The 17,332-nt window shown below is 43.3% G+C and overlaps 1 protein-coding gene across 4 annotated transcripts in view; it reads right to left on the bottom strand.

The window, feature by feature from the left end:
* Nucleotides 1-17,332, bottom strand: part of KIF1B (kinesin family member 1B) — a 165,142-nt gene that overhangs the window by 83,983 nt on the left and 63,827 nt on the right. For 3 of the 4 annotated variants that reach the window (XM_070759293.1, XM_070759295.1, XM_070759292.1), the window contains exons 18-20: nucleotides 16,666-16,749; nucleotides 15,668-15,848; nucleotides 13,378-13,450 (exon numbers count right to left, since the gene is read on the bottom strand). In XM_070759293.1, the coding sequence (XP_070615394.1) occupies nucleotides 13,378-13,450; nucleotides 15,668-15,848; nucleotides 16,666-16,749 (338 nt within the window). Of the gene's footprint in view, nucleotides 1-8,198; nucleotides 10,418-13,377; nucleotides 13,451-15,667; nucleotides 15,849-16,665; nucleotides 16,750-17,332 lie in introns of those variants that run through there. The other variant, XM_070759294.1, reaches the window with a different exon arrangement.

Genomic DNA, 17,332 nt, shown 5'->3' with positions numbered 1-17,332 from the left:
ATGGATTATTATAAAATTTGGGCAAAGATTTACCAATGGATAGAATGTGAAAATACATCTATCTTAAAATAATTAATTATGTTTGAGCTGAGACAAGAGAATTGAAAGATAAATACTAAAATCCAGATGGAGAAGGTAAGAAATGGTGGCAGCACTATATATAACACAAAATTTAGTTATTAATACTAGGTTAAATATATAGAATTTTTTTTTAGATTATGAGTTCGATAAGGTTAAGTGTTGGAGAATGAGAAGTTTTTCTTTATCTTATACAGTATATATATATATATATAGTTTCTAATAGTTATAAAATAAGTTGTGTATATAATACTTGACATTGGATTAATTAGTTAAGTGGAGAGAAAAGTTTAAATTAATATGGATATATGAGATTTCACTAATGTTTACATTTAGGTAACGTTTTACTACAAGGTGGAGAATTTTTGGATGTTTAATTCTTAATAATGTTGGATAAAGTTATCAAATTTTAAATGAGGTGAGAGATACAAAAGCCTCTTTTAAATGTTTAGAAAGAAAAAGAAAAAAAATTAATATATGTTTTATGATAAGCATTGCTGTATTGTTTATATTTATGCATTGTTTTATTTTAAGGTGGAGAAAAATAAAAACTTATACAAAAAGAAAATTTGGGTGGGAAGGGATTGAGAAGGCCAACCCAGCAAGGGGCAGGTTTCTCGATCTCAGAACCCAGCAACAGGCTACGTTAATTGCCGGTAAACCTTCACTCTTGCACACTCCAGCATTATGCTCTGAAAGGGACCGAGGGTTCAACCTGTGCTGAAGAAGCCATGATGGGATTGGAGTGAATCTCAACGCAAAGATTGTGCACTAGAACAGGACACGGGAGTGTGCATAAAGCACCCTGAGGGATGCAATTATGGGGGAGCTGGCTGGCTGATTAGAGCAGCTTTTTAGATTAGCCATTTCTCCCACAGATATATAACCGTCATAAATATGAATCCCAATTTTGATCAGACAATCTGATCCTGGGGATGTTTGAAATGTCATAAGTCGCCACTGTAATTTAGGAGACGGTCCGTAAATGAACTCTTGTGAGGATTAGCCTACTTGGAAGCTAAAGGCTGCATTTGGTAAACGACCATTATTGCTAAGAGGAGATTTGCTTCAAACCTATTGGGATGGCCTTGTTATTATACCCATGTTTTGGGATCTAAAAAGGGCTTTTTGGCGTTTCTAAATATATTATAATTATTGTTCTCCAAGCATCTGGTGCAACTCAGAGCGATCAACCAGTGGAACGGCCTGCCAGCAGAGGTTGTGAACTGCCCAACTTTGCACATTTTGAAGAGGAGATTGGACTGTCATTTGGCTGGGGTGCTGTAGGATTTAAGCAGGAGGTTGGACTTGATGACCTGCAAGGTCCCTTTCAACTGTAATAATAAATAAATAAATAAACCTCGTAAGAATCTAAGGACTCACTTATGCCACCAAGCTTGGAGTCATTAGATTCTGCCCCCTGGCCGATGAATGTATAGTGGGTTTGTGGATTGAATGGATATGTGTGTATTTAAATTGGTTCTTTAGTTTTCAAATGTAAATTTAAATTTAAATTGGATCTCGATATATATTGTTTTTTTATATGTTGTAAGCTGACCCGAGTCCTCGGAGAGGGGTGGCATATAAATCCCATAAAACTAAACTAAACTAAACTTAATCCAGCCTTCGCCAATCCAATAGATTTATATACCGCCTCACAGGGTTTGATAGCCTTCTCTAAGTGGTTTTATAGTCAGCCTTTTGCCTCCCCAACAATCTGGGTCCTCGTTTTACCCACCTCAGAAGGATGGCATGCTGAATCAACCTTGAGCCGGTTAGAATCGAACAACTGGTAGTCTGCAGAGTTAACCTGCAATATTGCATTCGAACCACTGTGTCGCCATGGTTCTTGTAGCAATAATGCTTAAACCAAAGGTCTTCAAACTTGGCAACTTTAAGACTTGTGGACTTCAACTCCTAGAATTCTCCAGCCAGAATTCTGGGAGTTGAAGTCCATAAGTCTTAAAGTTACCAAGTTTGGAAACTCCTGGCTTAAACTTATATGCCACTTCACAATGCTTAACAGCCCACACTCAGTGTTATCCGAAAATTAATTATGTGGATTTTTCAGGAAAGGAAGAATTACAAGCAACACAGCCCCACACATCATCCTTAAATCAGCCACACAGCTTTATCCTATTCTTACATTTCTAACACACACACACACACACACACACACACACATGTCCCCCAAACAATCTCTGGATGTTTTACAGGTAGTCCTCAATGTACAACCAGAACTGAGCCCAAACATTACTGTTACTAAGTGAGATATTGGTTTTAAGAGAGTTTCCTCCCATTTTACGAATGTTCTCGCCACATCCATGGAGGTTCTCAGGCATCCAGGTCATGGTTGTCTGAAAGGTGGTGTGTGTTCTTTTTTTTTTCAAGAGACAACTGGACTTTATGGGGTTTTTTTCTTTGAAGACATTTTCCTTCTCACTTAAGAAGCTTCTTCCACTCTGGATGGCGAGGAAAGGAAGGATTCCCTCAGGAGTGAGAAAGATAAAAGACTATATACTGCTCCACAGTGCTTTACAGCCCTCTCTAAGAGGTTTACAGAGTCAGCATATACAGTGATACATCTACTTAGGAACTTAATTCGTTCTATGACCAGCTTCTTAAGTAGAAAAGTTTGTAAGAAGAAGCAATTTTTCCCATAGGAATCAATGTAAAAGCGAATAATGCGTGCGATTGGGGAAACCACAGGGAGGGTGGTGGCCGTTTCCTCCCAGGAGATTCCTAGAGAGGCCCCACAGAGGCTTCTCCCCGCCTTTTCTGGCTCTGTTCCCTCCCAGGAGATTCCTAGAGAGACCCCATGGAGACTCCTCCCTGCCTTTTCCTGCCCTGTTTCCTCCCAGGAAATTCCTAGGGAGGCCCCACGGAGGGTCCTCCCTGCCTTTTCTGGTTACAGTTTTGGAGGCTTGGGTTTATAAGTGGAAAATGGGTCTTGAGAAAAGCCAAAAAAAATCTTGAACACCTGGTTTTGATCTCGAAAAGTTGGTAAGTACCACTATATTGCTCCCAACAATCTGGGTCCTCATTTTACCCACCTCGGAAGGAGGGAAGGCTGAGTCAACCTTGAAAAAGCACCTTTAGGTTTTTCTTGCCATTGTCCTTACGTGAGACACTGCAGTTAAGCAGTTGTTAAGTGAATCTGGTGTCTCTCTTGACTTGGCTTGTCAGAAGGTCTCCCCCCAAAATATTCACATCCCTCCAGGATGCTCATTGCAACCATCATAAATCTGAGCCAATGGACAAGCTCTAGTTTTGATCGCATGACCCGTGGGGGATGCTTCAACGGTTGCTAAATGAATGGTCGTAAATCAAGGATTACCCTCGTTTACCCTATGTGCTCGGTGGGCCAACAATTTCAGGGGGACAAAGAAAAACCAACTGTGTTCAGATAAGGAAATCCAAAGCACTATTTTCGTAAGATGCCTGAGTCACTCTTTTATCTCCGATGGGAAGAAATTGATTTAAGACCCTGATGCTGAACCTGTGGCATGTGGGCTACAAGTGGCACACGGAGCTATATCAGTGAGTACGCGAGCTCGGGTCCAGTGCACACATGCAGATTTTCGGGCCTTCTGGGAGTTGGGAAACAGGCTGTTTCCAGCCTCTTGGGGGGTGGGAAAGCCCCCTTTTTTTTGCTCTCCTCAAAGCTCCAAAGACTTTCCAGGATCCTGAGGAGGGCAAAAATGGCCTCCCCTCCCAGGAGGCCCTCCGGAGGCCAGAAATGGCCCGTTTCCCAACTTGAAGTCCTCCAGGGGTGGGAGGCTGTTTTTGCCCTCCCCAGGCACCTATAAACGCTCCAAAGCCTGGAGACCAGTAGCAGATTCTTACTGATACGGTTGCCACCATCGCACCAGTAGCAAAAATGGAGGTGCACACGCAGCTCCGCGTCTCCAGGGTGCGTGCACATCCAAGCAAGATTTGCTTTTGCGCATGCACAGGACACAAAATATTGTGAGGGGATGCGGGCACGCATGAGATTTTGGTGATTTTTTGTTTTTGCGCATGCACCCCAGTTGAGTCCAGAATTTGAGTGGTTAAGGGAGACATTTGTTACTGGTGGGGGGGGATTTCGCTGCAGTCGTTAAAGTAGGAATCCAGTTGTTAAGCGAATCTGGCTTCCCCATTGGCTTGGCTTGTCAGAACGTTGCAAATGGGGATCATGTGACCACTACCCCCAGGACACAGCAACGGCCATTAAATATGAAAGAGTGGCCAAGCATCTGAATTTTGATCACATCATTGTGGGGGATGCCAAAATGGTCGTAACTGTGAATAATGGTCGTAGGTCTTTTTTTTCCCAGTGCCATTGTTTGGTCATTAAGTGAGCTGTTGTTATGTCGAGGACTGCCTGTACTTCCAAGGAACAAACATGCCAAATGAAGCTGAAGAGACGAACTGGACCAAAAAGCAAAACAACCGAAGGGGCTGTTGTTAAGTGTGGCTAAAATGCCCCCAGGCTCAAAACACTGGGCTGGAACCAGTTTTGTTTAGTCCACCCCTTGACCAATAAATTTCATGAATACCAAGAAGAGCAGCAATCCAGAATGTCATCATTTCAATCCAGCTGTTGCGTCTTTGCAATGTCTCCATCAATTTGCAGTTTATTCCAAGTCACAAAGAATACTAATTTTCGGGGAGGGTGGTGACGGTATGTAAGAGCTACTGATCTTTTTCCTGCACGTGAACATTTAAATTAAGTTACATCCCCAGTAAAAAGTTGACAAGGCCTGCTACATAAGAGGAATTCACAATTTAAGTACTAGGAAAAGATCCCACTGGATCCTGATTCTTATGCCTTCTTTTCTTATCAGATTCCTCTAAATGCCAGTGTTAAGAGAAGAAGAACTAACCGTGTTCTCCAAACTCTTGGGTTTAAAAGAAGAAGAAAAACGAAATTAGCTCCTTGGGGTTCCCAAAAGTTGCTGTTTGACTCCCCACCAAGTGACATGACACGATTAATAAGAATCTCTTTTTGCAATTTATTGAAATGACTTGTTAAAAAGCACAAGCAGATCTGCTCTTCACAAAATGCAGGCTTGTTTCTTTAAAAAAATATATCATCAAAACCACTTAAAAACAACAGATGGACAGATCCCCCCCCCCCCCCAGATTAACACTTGGCTGGAAGAAACAATTTCCTCCTTTACAGTAACTGTGAATAGGTTCACACTCAAAAGCTTCTGAAATTATTTCGAAGGCAACCTAACTAGAGCATTAATATATATATATGTATATAATGGACTGAAGGAAGACTCTGGCGGAATCTATTTTGAGGAACACAAACATTTTCCCTGACAAACTCCGACAGATTCCTTCATTAAGGCCAATTGAAATGTTGACACTAATGATGAAAGATGAGAAATTAAAAGGCAGCTATAGCTTCTTCTGTTGTTTGCTGCCCAACTCAACCCTCCTTTCACTGAAATCACTTTCATTTTTAAAAAAGAGCCCCTTTTTTGTAAGGCTTCTGCCTTGGACTAGAAGACCTCAAAGGTCCCTTCCAGCCCTCTGATTCTACATTCAACTAGAAGTTCCCCTCCTGTGGCCTTTAGTAGAGAAGAAGTAAAATTAACGAGGCCTAATTTATGAGCTCATGCACTGCAGCACAAAGGAACCAGAGGCCACTGGCCTTCCATACCCAATCCTCTGGCTGACTTTTAAAACTTTAAAGCAAACTTTTAAATTTGCTTTTCGAGCAAATCATCCATCACGCAGAGATAGCCTGCAGCGAAATGAATAGGGTAACACTCACACCTTGGGTGGATCTGCTCAATTCATCTCCCCCAGGGGAGCATCACTTAAAAAGGACCCAATGCAGGGAGCGGGAGAAAGGGAAAACTGAAATAATATTTAGAAAGTAGCAGGATAGCAATAGCACTTAGACTTATATACCGCTTCATAGTGTTTTTGACAGCCCTCTCTAGGCGGTTTAGAGAGTGTAAGTCTCTTGCCCCCCACCCCCCCAACAACAATCTGGGTCCTCAGAAGGATGGAAGGTTGAGTCAAACTTGAGCCTGGTAAGATTTGAACTGCCGAACTACAGCTAGCAGTGAGCTGAAGCAGCCTGCAGTACTGTATTCTAACCACTGGGCCATCTTGGCTCTTTACGGGGTAAAACAGTGTTCCCCAACCTTTTTTGGGCCATGCCCCACCTAAGCATCTCTAAAATCCTGATGCCACCCACAACAGTGATATATATACTACTACTCACAGAGGAAAGCCATTAACCTGGCTTAAACAAGATTCTAATAGTCCCCATCAAAAATCAAATACCCCCCCCCCAGAGCGTGGGCCCCACATTGGGAACCACCAGGGTAAAGCATGAAGGATTCCAAGCAATCCCCACTGCCAAAATTTCACTGGCAATCTCAGTTTCACGTTCAAGCCGAGAGACTGAAGCTTTCCTCTTTATTCTCTTTTAACAGGGTTGGATAGAATTTGGCATAAAAGTAAACACATACAGTGGTACCTCTACTTACAAATTTAATTTGTTCCGTGACCAGGCTCTTAAGTAGAAAAGTTTGTAAGAAGAAGCAATTTTTTACCATAGGAATCAATGTAAAAGCAAATAAGGCATGCGATTGGGGAAACCACATGGAGGGGGGAGCCCGTTTCCTCCCAGGAGATTCCTAGAGAGGCCCCACGGAGGCTTCTCCCTGCCTTTCCGGTTACAGAAATGGTTCTTGAGAAGAGGCAAAAAAATCTTGAACACCTGGTTCTTATTTAGAAAAGTTCACAAGTAGGTGTTTGTAGGTAGAGGTACCACTGTATTTCGGCTTAATTTTTAATTCTCTTGGGTCCTTTCCTGAATCATTCCATTAACCTGTAAGAACCTGTCTCTGCCAGAGGTGGGTTTCTCCCGGTTCAGACCGGCTTGCTCGAACTGATAGCAACCCGCTGGTGTCGTCATGATGATGTAATGGAACCGGTTTGGTTGGTGCCAGTCCGTGGGCGCAGCGATCTTTTTTTTTTTTTTGAATTTTTACATTTTTTTTCTTTCTATGCATGCACAGAAGTGGAGTTTACAGCACCGCGCATGTGTCGCCATCTTGTTTTTGGCTTTATTTTCCAAATTATTTTTGGCGCTGCGCATGCAAGGTAGAGCCACGTGGCATGGGAGGAAACAGACGGGCAGCGAGGTAAGTTAGAACCTATCCCTGGTCTCCGCCAAATACAAAAGTTGCCCAGAAAGTAATGCATTACAATTTTTTTCTCAGCCTACAGTAATGGTACGAATATGAAACTTTAGGTATACATTATTTGAATTGTCAAGAGCGTGTGTGTAAATTTTGTGTTTCTTCAGACAGATAGCATAGCTGCAGCAGTGTTTCAAAATGGCATCTGTTAAGTGATGTATGTTACATGCAGTGTTACACATCACTAAACAGGGTTGGACAGTTTTACCGCATCCAGCCTACAGCCCTGATCTTGCTCCCTCAGACTTCCATTTGTTTGGCCATTAAAGAATGCCATTCGCGGAAGACATTTTAAAAATGAGAAAGGGGTGATTCGCACGCTGCAGAAATGGCTTTGTGATCAGAACAAGGAGTGGTACCGACAGGGCATACAAGTCCTTGTGTTTCTCTGGAGGAAGCCCGTAGAACCGGACGGAGATTATGTGGAAAAATAGGGAGTGTAGAAGAAACATCCTTCTTTCTTGTGTGTAAGTTTCATTGTGTTCAATAAATAATTGTTGAAGAAAAAAAATGTGGTGCATTACTTTCTGGGCGACCCTCATATTATTGCCCCTAAATGAGAGAATTCTGGTTTTTTCACAGGACCTAAAATTCTTTGCTGTGTTTGTGTAGAGCAAAATTGTGCTTCTGACTACAAAACTATGCACGCACGCATGCACACACACATAAAAAAAATTGCTAAAAATCTGGCTCCAAAGAGGGTGGAAAATTAAAGATACTTTTAAATGTTCCTGTCCTCTTTTAGATTTTAGGAGATTTTAGTTGCCAGAGAATCTCTTGACAGGTTAGTGTATTTGAAATCTCTGGCTGGAGCTTTCTGGTTGGAAATTCAACCCAAATGCTTGTGGGAGGTTTTTGGGGAGCGGGAAACCAAAAAGAAAACACACCGGCAGGTGCTGCCAACAGTTTTTGCTTGCCTTGCATTGTGTCTTCCTGCAGGCAATGTACATTCACCTAAATGTGAACATCTTCACATCTAAAATGCATTTTTGCAAAGAGCTCTTGAAAATGATAAAACTGTCTGTCAATCCTCACCCTCACCCCAGTGGGACCCCCAAAAGCAGCAAAATCTGCTCTTTTTGATAATAGAACAACATGCCCCTCCCTCACACCCCGTAACACAACTCAAAACTTTACGGAGGAATGAGCTGCCCTGCCTTAATAACCTGTCCCAATTCAAAAGCTTTTAGGGTGTGACTTTCGAGGCTTCTGAAAAGGGAAAATAAAACCCCTGAGAGGTGTAGGAATACAATCCAAATAAAATACAGTGGGGGGAAAAGTGGGATGAGTTTTGCTGATTGTCCAAAGATTGACACAAATGGGGGTTAAACGGTCCCAATTTGTGTTTAATGTACCCCTCCCCCTAAAAAAGATGATACGTTGATGGTTCCCAAACTGATACAATTCCCAAACCCTCAAGGCCAAAGTCAGGGATTTCCACAATTTAAAAAAAACACAGAAAACACCAAATGTTTCACAGGCAGTTGACAGATAGGTAGAAAATGTGTGGTCTTGTGCTCTGTATGTCGGTCGGCAAAGGTCCTCCTTTAAGGCCCAAGGCTAATTGTTTGCGGACACTCCCCCTGTTCCTCCCCCCCAATCAGGATGGGCATAGCTCTCTTCCACCGGCGTCAGGAGAGTCAAACCGTGGTTTCTCGGCTGGCTTTGAGGTTCGGGGCGGAGAACTGCCGCCTCATGCGCGGAGGAGTCACAAACTGGTTGCAGGGGTTCGGCCGATCGACCGGTCTGGCTCGACTCTCCAGGCTGCTATGGGGGCTGTAAGACTGCCAGTGCTGGTGAAGGTGGCGCCTCTGGTGGAAGTATTGCAGATCTTGGGATTGGCTTGTGCCCGGGGCAGGCGAGGACTCAGAGGAGTCCGACAACTGGCGGCGAAAAGCCCTCTGCTGGCCATTGAGGGAATGGCTTCTCCAGCGCATGGGGGCGGAGGTGTTTGGCTGCGCGGGGCAAGGCTGGGGCTGTGGGTTCAAAGGTTGCCTCTTGATCTGGATCTGATCCGGAGCTTTCTGCGGCCCGGGCTTGTTCCAAAGCAGAGGAGGGTCCTTGAGGAGCACGGGGGCTTTAGCGGGCGGGGTTTGGGCCTCCTCGGTCGCTTTCTCTTCCTCCTTGGGGATTCTCACCTCAATGACCTCGCTCTCGGTGATGATGATGTGGGTGCCTGGGCTCCAGGAATTCCGGTGGGTTGGGTTGCTTTTGAAAGGGAAGCGAGGTTTACGGTTCTCCGGAGGGATGAACCGGTGAGGCATGTTCTGCCGGCGCAGCTGCTTGGTGATCTCCTGTTGCTGCAGGTTCTTGAAGCGGGTTTGCTCCTGCTTCATCCAGCGCACTCGCCCACGCCTGAAGGCAGGGTCTTCCTCCATTAACAGGGTAACCCGGCCCTCTTTCTCAGACCCGCTATTCCCATCCCCCTTGGCGTTTCCTTCTGCGCTGATCCCCGGGGCTGGGGCCTCTTTCAGTTTCATGATAGCCATGGCGGGCGGCCCTTTTGGCTCTTGGGAGCTGATGAGCGGCAGAACCTTCTCCATTTTGAGCATCTTGTTCCTCAGGACTTTGATCTCCTCGTCCTTCATATTGTTCTGCTTCTTCACCTCCTGCAGGATGTCCTCCAGCTTGTCGATGTGGACCTTGAGGTCGTCCACGTCGGCAATGCCTTTCCCGCTCAGCAGGAGGTCCTCGATCTTCTCGTCACCCACCCCCACCGTGTCCCAAACGTCTCGGGCCACGGCTCGCCATGAGTCGCGCTCGTTGGGGTCCTTCTTCCCATACAGGGCGCAGAGTTCTTTCATCTTGACGATAGCCAGGGCTTCGATCTCCTGTCGGGTATGCCGGAAGTCATTGAGCGCGACCTCATAGCAGATCTCTTTCACGGCCTGGATCTTGAGATCTGAGACGGTCACCCATCGGGAGTCCTTGCTGAGGCGTCGGCGTTGAGGGATCTGATACATTTTGATGGGCTCTCGCTTCTTGCCGCTGCTGGGGAGGCCACATTTTTTAACAATGGTTTGCAACTTGCTGGGGGGCAGCTTCTCTCTCAGGGAAGTGATCAGCCGCCAGCTCTCCTCGCAAGACCGCTTGTCCGAGTCATCCCCACTATCAGAGTCTGCATCCTTTGGGGAAAAAAAAACAATCGAGAGGTGGCCCCAAAATAAACAAAATTAAAATTTGGAGAAAAGAAGGAAAACTCTGAACAAGAACAAAGGGAGTGGGGGAAAGATAGGACAACTCAAAATTAGGGAAAACAATTTGGGGGGGGGGGGTAAAAAGGAACAAAGGAAAGGAGTGAACAACTAAATGGAGTCTTAAATTATCCCTAATGGTCTTCAGTAGATTTCTTTAATTCCAGACATATCTAAATTTCATGGGATTTTCAATTCTCCTCCGAGAATATGGCAAGATTTTCCAAAAATCCAATCCGTATGAAACTCTTAGAAGAGCCAAAACCAAGTACCTGAAGAGAGGTGGACACTTCGTGCTATCGGTGTATAAAACCCGCCAAAAATTTCTTTTTTGCCTGGTTACGGCCGCCAAGTTATTTCATTGGGGGAGCTGGGAAGAGACTCTTCTCTTCGCGAAGAGTGATACCCGACAGTCATCGCAGAATGATAGACGGACAGCCAAGGTTAAGTGGAGTTAACATTGGGTTAGTAAGTGCTGTGCAGGTGAATTCAGATTGACAGTCCAGTCCACTAGAAAAGCAGCCAGAAAAGGGTTAGAGAATCAGAGAAAAAACCACGTTCAGAAGCAGCCACTAGCATCAAGGTTAGAAACAGTGTCATAACATTGGTTAAAATGTTGGACGGAGTAACACCTAAGTTGGAATCCACCCTCAATCGTGGAAATTCCCTGGGCCAGGCCCCGCTCTATCTCACAGGGTTAGAGGTAAAGAATGCTATACCTGCCACCTGAGAAAAGGTGGGTTATAAATCTGACAAAGAAAACAATGCAAACGCCATTGTGACAATATTTATTTATTTATTTATTTATTTATTTATTTATTTATTTATTTATTTATTTATTTATTTGGGCCAGCCAAAAAAAGGCTGGCCATGTTCTTTCCATTTGCCAGTGATTCTTGGTTTAAAGGCTGAAATGCCTTTCGGTTATTACAGATCATCCTAAAGATACCCAAATCTTTTGTTTATTTATTTATTTGGGGGGGGGGGAGAAAGGAAGGAAGTCTTGTTAAGGTTTTCTACCATTCCACATCTCAACTCTCATGCCTATGAATTGACCCATAAATTATGCCTGCCAGTTGCAAACTTCATGCTTTTTTTCCTGCATTCATGTAAAATGCTTCTATATTAATAAAATTGGTGAAGAGCTGAGAAAAAAACACTCCAAACAAGCTTTGAATAAATTTTCCTCAGTGGTTCCAAGAATTATTCTATCATGCACTTGAGATTTAATCGGAAGTGTACTTATACGGGCTCAGAGTCTATATTATTATTATAATTACTTAAGAAGGTATATATCCCCACTAACTTTTCCAGCTGGCTGAGTAATTCTGGGAGTTGAAGCCCACAAGGCTTAAAGTTGCCAAGGTTGGAGACCCCTGCCTTAAACATACTCCGCAGCATTCCTAAAATGCCAGAAACTGGTGTCTGGGAGGCTCTGAATACTGCTGAAAGAATGGTGATATAGGAAAAGTGGTCCATTAACATAAATTGTATTCTATGCAAAGGAAGTTAGGAATGAAAAAACTCTTTGACTGAGATATTTCAGCACTACTGTATATACATTTTTTTAAAAAAATGTTATGTTAAAAATAAATAGCTGCAGACACATTCTTGTTAAAAGGAGTCTTTGATGGGGCCAACGTTCCTCAAATATGCAATTAGATTTTTATCAAAAGGGGGGGGGAGGAAAGGATTGGAGAAGAACCAATTTCTAATGATATCCAGAGATTAGAGGTAGTGCTCGACTTACAGTCATTTGTTTAGTGACCAGTTACAATGGATTTGAATAAAGAATGACCATTTTTCACACATATGACCGTTGCAAGATCCCCATGGCCAAAATTCAGACACTTGCATGCATCTGGCATGTATTTATGATGGTTGCACTGTGCTGGGATTGTGTGTTCTCCTTTAGAGACTTTCTGACAAGCAAAATCAATGGGGAAGCCAGGTAGCAATAGCCCTTAGACTTATATACCGCTTCACAGGCCTCTCTAAGCAATTTATAGAGTCAACCTCCTGCCCCCCCCCCCCCAAACAATCTGGGTCCTCGTTGGACGGACCGTGGAAGGACGGCAGGCTGAGTCAACCTTGAGCCAATAAGAATCAAACTGCTGGCAGTAGGCAGTCAGCCTGAAATACTGCAATGTAACCACTGTGCCATCATGGATTCACTTAACAACCCTGTTACTAACTTAACAACTGCAGTGTTTCACTGAACAAGGGGACGCAACCCACTTAACGACTGTCTGGCTCATGAAAGAATTGTGGTTGTAAGTCGAGGACTATCTTATATGTTCTTTTCACAGACTAGGAAATTGGAAAAGTATTTTTTTTTTCCTTTGTAGGTCCCTCCTCATCAATTTGAGGGATCTTTGTGAAGTCCAGCTATGCCAAGGATCGATCTGCCAGCCCCCAAATCTCCCTCCCTCTCATGCATGACCGTTTCTCTTGCTAAAGATTCAGACTCCATGCAGGGCAGGGCAAAGACAGAGAGATTAAAGACATGCATCACCCACAGCCGTCATTCTGGAGATCCCCGAGGGAGTGGGACCAAATCTGGCAGGCAAATGGATCTAGGCGCCTCTCTTCTGGAGGAAGCAGTTAGTACTTGGTGACTCTTTAAGACCCATCTCCCATGCCTAGGAGTGGCAAGGTAGTTTCAGAGAGGTCTGGAATTGGGTGTGAAGGGCAGAGTAACAACAGATCAACACCTGAGCCTTTTTAATTCTGTCTGTTGAAGAAGCTTAACTCGGTGTTGAACTGGAGGGAGAGAGAGAGATCGACCGACGCTTTGCCTGGTAATAATGTAAAATCAGAATAACACACTAACAGCCAAAGGGCAACTAGCTCTGGGAATAAGCTGAGAATCTCTCTTAAAATTGACTTACCAGTCTCTGCTGCTCCAGTAAGAGGTCCGCTTCTTCCTTCTCCTTCTTGTATAGAATCTCCATCTCTTGAAGTCTGCAGAGAGAGACAAGAACTGCTTACTAAGGGTGGCCTTGAATTGCAGTCATTAGCATAACCACCATTCGAAGTCACAGCGGCACTGAAAAAAAATGTGACTTACAACCTAGGACCCTTGCAGCATCTCAACAGCCACACGATTAAAATGTGGGCACTGGCTCACTTAAGAACAGAAACCTTGCTTAGCAGTTTTGGTCCAAATTGCAGTCAGTAAGTTGAGAACTAGGGGAGGCATCGATTTCCTGGAGACCCAATTTTCCTCTAAGATTACTTCTTAAGAATATGATGGATGCTCCCATATTCAGACTATCTTAACAAAGGATCTAAATTGGGGTTTGGGGTTATCTATGACTGAATCACTGGCCGGGTTGAACCATTTGTAGGCAAAAGCTGTAAATGTATTCAAAACTCTTCTAAAACTACAGAAGCAAAGTAGTGGTAACGGAGCATTTACCATATTTTGGGGAGTATAAGATGCACCGTTTTCCTCCCTAAAAGAGGCTGAAAATTTGGGTGGGTCTTATACTCTGAATGTAGGTTTTCCAAAGCTTTTTTTTTAGCCTTAACGAGGTGCTAACGATCTTCCTAGCTCTTACGGGCTTGCAGGTTTTTTTCATTGTTACTCTCTCCCAAAAATGTTTTTCCAGCCCTAAGTCTTTGCACGTTTTTTTTCATTGCTACTTGCTCTGAATAAGCTAACGATATTCCCGGCTCTTACCGACTTGCAGGCTTTTTCACAGTTATAAGGCCCTAACCAGGATAAAATAATGTTCTAAAGCTGACCAGACTAAGGACGCTAGCCAAACCTTGTAGGCAGATTTTTTTTCTCCCTATTTTCCTCCCAAAAAACTAAGGTGTGTTTTATATTCTGGAGCGTCTTATACTCCGAAAAATACGGTACCTGATTGTTCGTATGTGCAATTTATTATTTATTTGAAGCCCAAAGCACCATTTTAGCCAAAGCAGGCAAGACAGAATTCATAATCAAAGGCAGCATAATATTCTATTAGATGTACAGAGCTCATATAAGCTGATGCTTTTTAATACAGACAGTCCTCAACTTACAACTGCTCCATTAGTGACCGTTCAAAGCTAGAACAACACTGAAAATTCAAATGCTTGGCATCTGGTTCATATTTATGATGTAGTGATCACCTTTTACAACTTTCTGACAAAGCAAATTATCTTTTGTAGCAATGGGGAAGCTTGTTCACTTAACCACCATCTTACTAACTTAACAACAGGGATTCACCTAACAACCGTGTTAAGAAAGGTCATAAAATGAGCTAAACTCATTCAACAACTGTCCCGCTTAGTAACACAGATTTGGGGCTCAAAATTTAGAGTCATAAGTTCAGGAGAAAACATTTGGAGAGTTAGAAAAAGTGCTCCAGATTCCTCCTAATTTTTTGGCCTACAGAAGTTGTAAATGCTCCAACACTCGAAGTTTTTAAGAAGAGATTGCACAACCATTTGTCTGGAATGGTATTAGGGTCTCCTGCTTGAGCCAGGGGTTGAACTAGAAGACCTCCAAAGTCCCTTCCAAATTATTGTTATTCTGAATGTATGAACCCTGGGCTAAGAAAGCTTAGAATTACGTCGCCTTAAACACGACCTAAGCATAGCCCATAAAATCTTCTGCTACAGTGTCCTTCCTGTCAACAACTGCTTCAGCTTCAACCACAACAACACACGAGCACACAGCAGATACAAATGTAAACTGCTCCAAACTCAACTGCAGGAAATATGACTTTAGTAACCGAGTAGTTGATGCCTGGATCTCACTACTTGACACTACAGAGTCTCCTAACCCCCAAAATTTTACTTAGACTATCCACTGTTGACCTCTCCCGATTCCTAAGAGGTCAGTAAGTGACGTGCATAAGTGCACCAGCATGCCTACCATCCCCTTGTCCTTATGTTTCTCTCTTACTAGTATCATGTATATAAACATTGTTATATCACATGTTTTTGCTGAATTTTTAAAATTAAGATTTTAAAATTAAGAGAGACTAGGATAGCACTATTTCGGCCTTATATCTGTTATATCTGTGTATACTACCAATATGTGCTTGACAAAACAAATAAAATAAATAAATAAAATAAATAAAAAGACTACATGTATGATATCCCAGTTAAAAGGAATTAAATGCTCTGCTTCTGTTTCCCGGGTGATAAGGCAGACTTCCTTTCTTTTCTCTAGAGAAACCTTACCTTTTCTCCATCTCTTGCTTCATATCAATTCCCTGCTTCTCCAGCAATTCTCTCTGGGCAAAAGTCCAGTCGACTGGTTCGGAGGGAGTCTCGGCTGAGGGCGTCTTCTCTCTTTCAGCCCTGGCCTGCTCAGGGTGGTTGAAACGGAAGACGTGGTTTTTGCCCATAATAATGCGATTTCCTAGAGAGGGGCAATAAAAGAGGTTTGGGCCAAGCGTCCTTTTTTGGATTAGGACCAACTCAGGCAATGAAGTTTCCAGGACAATCAATACTAAACGATTCCAGGACAAACAATTGTAATTTGGAGCAAGAAAGGGAGATTGATGGGAGAGTCAGAGATGGGATTCATCTGGTTCTGACCAGTTCTGGAGAATCAGTAGTGGAAATTTTGAGTAGTTCGGAAAACCAGCAAACACCACTCATTTCTGGTCCCGCCCTCATTTATTCACTGCCATCCAAGTCCCAGCTGATCAGCTGGATCTTCTTTTGTTGTCCTGCACAGGAGAACTGAGCTGGAAAGAAGGTTGGTGGGGTGGGGAGGGAATAGAGATTTTGCAGTGTCCTTCCCCTGGAGGGGAAAGAAATGGGGATTTTGCAGTATCCTTCCCCTGCCATGCCCACCAAGCCACGGCCACAGAACTGGTAGTAAAAATTTATGAATCTCACCACTGGTGAGAGTGCATGGCCGACCTCGGTGTTTCTCAACTTTGGCAACTTGAAAATGTATGAACTTTTACTCCCAGAATTCTGGAACCTGGGAGTCCAAGTATCGTCAAGTCGCCAAGGTTGAGAAACCTAGAGAAGGGCCTCAATTCAACACCCAACATCTTCACTTATGAAAAGGCTTGGTAGACCAATGACTAGCCAATGATAATCATTGTGAACTCGATGGCTCAGCAACCACACCTGGAATAAAATATGTGTTCTGAGTGTAAAACGAAGCCGGGTGGTCAGGCATTTGACATAACATTTCCTCATGCAAAAACAGACATTTTTACCTGAACGCAGCTGTACCGGCTGTATCACCCTTTTGCCGTTGACATAAGTTTCTGAGCATTCACACGGTTCCAGGATAACAATCACTAGAAGGAGAAAACTCTTGAGTCACCGTCTAAACTGTTGATGAGAGATCTAACATATAAAAATATACTGCTCAAAAAAATAAAGGGAACACTCAAAGAACACATCCTACATCTGAATGAATGACATATTCTCATTGAATACTTTGTTCTGTACAAAGTTGAATGTGAACAATAGCATGTGAAATTGATTGCCAATCAGTGTTGCTTCCTAAGTGGACAGTTTGATTTCACAGAAGTTTGATTTATGTGGAGTTATATTGTGTGTTCAAGTATTCCCTTTATTTTTTTGAGCAGTTTATAAATGGTTTTGAAATAAGGGTTTTTAGTTGCTTTAGTATTGGATTGTCGCATGTTGTTTTTACCACTGTTGTTAGCCGCCCCGAGTCTACGGAGAGGGGCGGCATACAAATCCAATAAATAAATAAGGACAGAATAGGGGGAAGCTGGCCAAGAGATTTCAAAACAGGGGTCCCTCAATTCCTATGGAGTGATCCTTTCGGAACCAGGCTGTGCAAGTGACAGGCTGGTACGTGACCAACCCACTGCTTGTGTTAAGTTGAGCTGCACGCACATACATACGCAC

Source organism: Erythrolamprus reginae, chromosome 8 (assembly GCF_031021105.1).
Source record: "Erythrolamprus reginae isolate rEryReg1 chromosome 8, rEryReg1.hap1, whole genome shotgun sequence".
Lineage (NCBI taxonomy): Eukaryota > Metazoa > Chordata > Lepidosauria > Squamata > Dipsadidae > Erythrolamprus > Erythrolamprus reginae.
The sequence above is the reverse complement of the archived record's forward strand: the minus strand, read 5'-3'. Positions and strand labels throughout refer to the sequence as shown.